The following is a 6,000-nucleotide window of genomic DNA, read 5'->3' as shown; positions in this document are numbered from 1 at the left end:
GCCAATTGCATGGTAAGTCCACTGCATCATCTTGCCCTGTCTTCCCTCAAATATGAACTAGACTGGAGGTTCTCATTCATGAATGACCATTTGGGAAGGAGGGAAGAATGGGTACACAGTTCCTCCAGGGTCCCAGGACCCCCACTTGGGGAACCAAAGACAGAAAGGGGCTAAACACTCTCCCTTCAGCACTGGCTTCCCTGGGCCTATGGTGGGAGGGGTCACTTCACTGAAGCAATTGATGTCACAGGAGCCACTGTGAAGTCATTGCCAGGGTGTGCAACACAGAACGCAAACAGAAGACAAAATTCCTTTGGGGTTTTGTGACTTTCTGTTATTGAAACTGCCATTACAGAAGCTAGAATTAGCCACTGTTGCTGCTTCCTGCTCTGGTCTTATCTAGATGGATTTGGCTTCGAAGACGATCTTCTCCATTGTCTCGGAGGTCACAGTGCCAGTGAACCCTAAGTCCTCGACTTTCTCCATCTTCGTCTCTATGTTGTGTTTCTCCACCGTCTTCGTCACAATGTCTACCCCTCCTCTATCACTTGAGGCGGCTCCTGGTTTTGAAGTAGGCCTTATGATAAAGCTCCTCAAGAAAGAGCTAATCTTACTGGATTTCTTAACCACAGACCCCGAGCTAGCTGCAGACCGGCTCTTCCTGGGTTTGCGAGCAATCCGGGACTCACTTTTGTAAGAGGAGCTGTGTCTTTTGCCCCTTAAGCTGCCCCGCCCTTTCCCTTTCTTATCCTCTTTGGTTTTCCCATGGCTAGATACAGACCGGTGGGAAGATGATTTCCGGGTCTTCTCCTTGCTTGAACTGTGGTGACCTGCCCCTGTCCTGCGGTAATGGGAACTTTTCTTGCTTGCTTTTCTGTCCTTCTTTTCTCGTCTCTCTCTTTTCTCCTTCCGTATTTCAGAGCCAGGGTGGGGAACCTTTTGGCTCCCATCCCTTTCACACATGTAGCCTTCACTCTGCAAGGTTGACACGAGGGGAGCTTCAGGTTTATCTGCAGCAGGCCCCTTGGTAGTCATGGTGCCTGTAAACACCATACTCAGGCTGCTTTCTGGGGAGCTACTGCCAGCACCATCTGCAGAAGTCGACTCCGAGGAAGAGCTGGCAGCTCCAGACAACATCACTTCTATACCTTCTGAGGATATGTTAGCAACAGCTGCCAGGGCCTTGCTGGACCCACTTCCTCCCTCATCTGTGCTGGCTGTTCCTGCCAGGGCTGTGGCTACCCGGCTTGAACCTGGAGACTTGGTTGTTGCCACACTTATGGTATCTGAGGTTGAGCTTGTAGCTGTCCCCACTTTCGCCACACCCACTGAGGAGCCTGTTGTTGCTCTTGCAGCCACAGTGCCACCTGCTGCCCCTGCTTTGGCAGATCCCCGGGTACCAAGGGCTGCAAAAGCTATAGTAGCTGGTTGTGTTCCCTCTCCTCCTGCAAATGCAGCAGAAGTGGCTCCTGACACTTCTTGGAGCTTTTGATGCCTAGAATCCTGATCTCCTTCTCCGTGGATCTCTGAGCCCTGTGCCAAGGGGAAGAGAAACGGTGAGATCGAGTTGACAGAGAAGCCAGAATTCTCATTTCCTCCCTCATTCTGGAGCCCAGAAACCCAGGGACTCCTTATTAAAGTCATGTCTGAATTCCCGTTACAAGATCTCTGCCATTGAACTTCAGTCAATGGCCATTTAGTTGCACCTGAGCAGTTCTAGGGCAAAAGGAAGCACCATTGTAGAGTGTATTTTCCATGTTTGTGTTTGATAGCCTTGAAACATGGGGATTGTGCTTATTAAACACACATGCGTGTATGTGCGCACGCGCGCGCGCGCATACACACAAACACACACACGGTGCAGGGTGACAGATCCTGGCTCAAGGGAAGGAAGCTAAAGTGTTCTACAGTAAGAAACTGATATCATAAATAGATTAGTAACTATGAGGACCTGGGCAGGCTACTGGGGAGCAGGAATGGAGAGAATATGGCTAATAGATGCAGTTAGATAAGAGAAACAACTTCCTATGTCCTATATTCCGGAAGGGTTTCAATAACTGACAAGCATTAATCCTATTCGTCTAAATAACAAGTAAAGAGGATTTTGCACATCCCCAACACAAGGAAATATCAGAGGTGATAGATATAACCAATCCCCTGAGTTTAATCACTGCATATTAGATACCAGTATCAATATGTCACACTGTACCATGTTAACATGTATATTAATATATTAATCAAAATTAAAAATGTATTTTAGTCAGGTGTTGTGATACCTGCCTGCAATCTCAGCACTTGAGAGGCTGAGGCAGGAGGATGGCCAATTCAAGGCCAGGCTGGGCTACATCATGGGTTCTTGCATCCAAAAGAAGGAAATATATATATAACATATTCCCTCTGTCATACATACTATGTAATATTCCATAACAAATGAGGCTGAATTGGTGTGTAAGGAGTTTAAGACGGAAACATCAGGCAGACATAAGATTAAATACAGTCTTGGAAGTGAGGCAGGACTTATGAAACATTTTGAGGGTAGTTCAGCCTTCCAGAGTGATAGCCAAGTCCCCAGTGGTTACAGAGGACCCATTTGAAATTTAGCACCTTTCCCAGGTGGGCCTAAGAAAGTACCTACATCTCTGTGGGGCCTGCTTTGAGATGCTCTCCCCCCCCCCCATAGCTCCCCACCCTGTTCAAGTCTTTAGAAACTTACAAGTAGGCTTTTGGAGTCCCCCTGGATAGAGGTGTCAGCAGTGTGAAGTGCTGGGCTACTGCCACAAATGTCTACCGGTGGCCTCAGGAGATAGATAAGCTTTTCCCAGTAGCAAAAGAGGTCTTCACGTGCGTCAGAAGAGGGACACAGCTGCAGATAAAAAGTTCGGCCTGTGGCAAGCTTCAGGCGCAGCTGCTGCTTCTCACGATCATGAACGGAGATCTTGACAAACTTCAAAGGAAGCAACCTGGTGAGCTCCAACATCTTGGAAGGCTTTCGACTTCTCCCCTTGACGAATCGGGCCCGTCTGGCATGTTCTTCACAGACTTTAGCTGGTCGGGCCAGGAGCATGACGTCAGGCAGTGGCAGGACCGGGCTGGTGGATGCAATGCACACAGTCACCATTCGGACGCGATTGTGAACGTCAATCACCTCTCCTTTTTTGCTAATCTGGATAAAGTCACTCTCAAACATTGGTGCATACTTGAAAATATCATACTCTCCTCCCTTGTACAGCTGTCGTTGTAGGTTTCCCATGGAGGTGTTGAACACGCCCATGGATCGGTAGCTGTGGGCAGTGTAATAAGGTAACAAACACTCACTGTTCATGGTTCTGTTAACTCCAGGCACCCCTGCCAGCCACAAATCGTGTTCCCCAAGAGAGGGAGGGAGTGAAGGCAACTGCCCATCTCCCAGCAAGGTTTCTGCCTACGACTCCTCACACCTCCACAGTTATCCTCTGCTGTCCTTTGTGACCTGTCGCCCGCACACACCCCTTTGTCCCGGCCTCCAAACAGGCATCCCCTCAGCAGCCTGCTCCTACCCTAGCCACACTACTCTCTTCACAGAGAACAGGCAGAACCCTTCTGGAGTGTAGGTGTGGGTGTGCTGGGCATTTTAAAATCAGACAGTTGGAATGCTTACGTTATAAGCCATTCTGCTTCTGTCAGCCTCTATGTCCATTTCTGCTGTTGGTCTGTTACAGATACTCTTCAAAGGACTGTCTTCTTGCAAAGACATTTTTGCTTCACCTGAATGACCTCGTGGGGATACAATCCTAGTAGAGGAATATGTTTTGCTAGTAGCAGGACCCCGTCTGGATTCTCCTTCGCCAAGGCCTCAGTGTGTACCAGCACAATCTTGGGAAGGCTCTCTGTGGTGTGAATAGCCCCTTAGCAGCTCCTGCGACCTGTCAAGGTTAGAGTTTTAGCAATACAGTTAGGATCTCTACATCCTTTTGGCCATTTTCCCCTTCAGAGAAAGGTAATCTTTCAAAGCCTTAAGTTACAGCAGGAAACCAGGGCTGCAGACTGTCTTGCTTGGGGTCAGAGTTCAGAGCTGGGCTCCAAGCCAGTCTTGTAACTGCCATCAGAGAGCTTATCTCCACACCAGGCTGTGGACCTGCCTGAGGCCAGCTCTCCACAGGCAGAGGGGCTTGGTGTTCGGCAGCTGGTGGGATTTGCTGTTACTGGGAAATGCAGGGATTCCCCAAACTGGCGTGCCTGCTGCTTCGCCGCAGTGCCTACCTCATAAACCACTGATGTTTGGGTTCTTGGAATAGTTTTTCAGAGAAACTGTAGCAAACGTGTCTTTCTGTAGTCTCTTTTTTTCTTTACTTGGCAGAAGGTGATAAAGCTGAAATCCCCCTCCTCCAGTTAGAAAAGTACTTCTGAAATAAACCCACGCCCACCCATCCATCCCTCCCTCCCCGCTCTACCCCTCAGACCCAGAGATTACTATGTAGAGATCTTGAAATGACCTCCAGTTACTCTGTAAGTTCCGTTCTGTCCTCAGTGCAGAGTGCTCCATAGAGCTTCGATGAGTATGGACCTGTGTCCACTGAGGTTCACTCTTTCACGCATTTATGCAACAAAAATGTAATCAACATGCATTTTGTTCATTACCACTTAGGGAAGGCAATTGAAAAAGTACAGCTTACAACAGAACTAGAATATTTTCTCTAAAGATATTGTTACTTCTCCAAAAGGAATACCAAAGTGACTTGTAAGGGGATAATGATTAAAAGTCTGTAATATTAGATCTTAATGACAAAGAAATAAGATACTAGTTTCTCCCTCCTTACTTTCTCTCACTTGGTCCTATCTCCATATAATGCTCATTTAAAACAAAAAACAAAAAACCTTCATCTGTTTACTATGGATGTCACTGTCACCATCCCAGCCACTGGGAGGGGCACACAGCTTTAACCACTGTGTGCTGAGGGAAATTAAACTTTTTTTTTCGAGACAGGGTCTCTCTGTGTAGCCTTGGCTGTCCTAGACTCACTTTGTAGAAAAGGCTGGCCTCGAACTCACAGTGATCTGCCTGCCTCTGCCTCCTGAGTGCTGGGATTAAAGGCGTGCGCCACCAAGCCCGCAATGCTCATTATATATTATACTATTACATATTATAAAATATATTCTTCACATAAGTCCACCACAGATGTACTGCTAAAATGAGAGATATGCCTGGCATGTATAAAATTGAGTGGGATCTCCAGCACTGAACATTTTTATTATTTCTTTTTGAATTGAGACAGGACTGGTCGGATAACTCTGTAGCCAAAGGCTTCTACTGCTAAACCTGGTGATCTGGGATTGATCCCAGGAACCCACATGCTGGAAGGAGGGAACCAACTTGCAGAAGTTGCCCTTTGACCTCCACACATCCCCATCACAACATTCACATGCTCACGTGCACACACACACACACACACGTAATAAATGTAAAGAATTTAAAACTGAGATACATCGTGGTCATGTTATTGCGATCTTAGCTGTAAGCCAGGCATCATCCTAATCAGTGTGTGTTAATATTTCTCTTTAGACTATCCCTATAAAATGTCAGTCTGGCTGTCATTCTTATTGTACAGGGGGGAATGAAGGCTCAAAGAAGTTAGGCAACTTAACTAAGGTCACAAGGGAATGAGAGAAGTGAAAATCCCCCAAACAGACAATGCTTAAAGTTAAAACTATACTAGATTGGGTCACACTAGTGGAAGGTAAATATGTACCTAATTTAACATAATTAGAAGCACACTCTGTGCCGATCCCTGTTCTGAGAAAATATCAATGGATGAAGCAGACACATGCACTTGGTCTGGTGGAGCTTTGTAGGGACTGTTAGCACGTGTGTGATACAGTATGTCCAATGCTGATAAGAACTGCGGAGAAAGGTAAGTAGGCCTGTGGAATAGGAGTGCTGCCAGGGAGGGGAGGAGCAGGGGGCTAAAGAAAGTTCAGCGAGAGCCAGGTTTGGGCTGCTATGGGATTCCTGACACAGCATGC

General features: G+C 47.1%; 1 protein-coding gene across 1 annotated transcript; it reads right to left on the bottom strand.

The window, feature by feature from the left end:
* Positions 1 to 205: 205 nt before the first annotated feature.
* Positions 206 to 3,455, bottom strand: Garin3 (golgi associated RAB2B interactor family member 3). Its single transcript, XM_051167307.1, has 2 exons — positions 2,714 to 3,455; positions 206 to 1,533 (listed from the first exon to the last, which is right to left on the bottom strand). Exons 1-2 carry the CDS (start codon positions 3,320 to 3,322, stop codon positions 400 to 402), a joined length of 1,743 nt encoding a protein of 580 aa, XP_051023264.1. The 5' UTR covers positions 3,323 to 3,455; the 3' UTR covers positions 206 to 399.
* Between the last annotated feature and the right edge of the window lie 2,545 nt (positions 3,456 to 6,000).

The sequence above is a fragment of the Acomys russatus genome, chromosome 25 (assembly GCF_903995435.1).
Source record: "Acomys russatus chromosome 25, mAcoRus1.1, whole genome shotgun sequence".
NCBI classification, from domain to species: Eukaryota; Metazoa; Chordata; class Mammalia; order Rodentia; family Muridae; genus Acomys; species Acomys russatus.
This window is presented reverse-complemented; position numbering and strand designations above follow the sequence as displayed.

Bases quoted from the DNA above. Each gene is read 5' to 3' on its own strand.
- Garin3 (XM_051167307.1), bottom strand. From the start codon at position 3,322: ATGAACAGTGAGTGTTTGTTACCTTATTACACTGCCCACAGCTACCGA. The intron at 1,534-2,713 runs GTAAGTTTCTAA...CCCTTGGCACAG, and splicing joins GGGACTCCAAAAGCCTACTT to GGCTCAGAGATCCACGGAGA.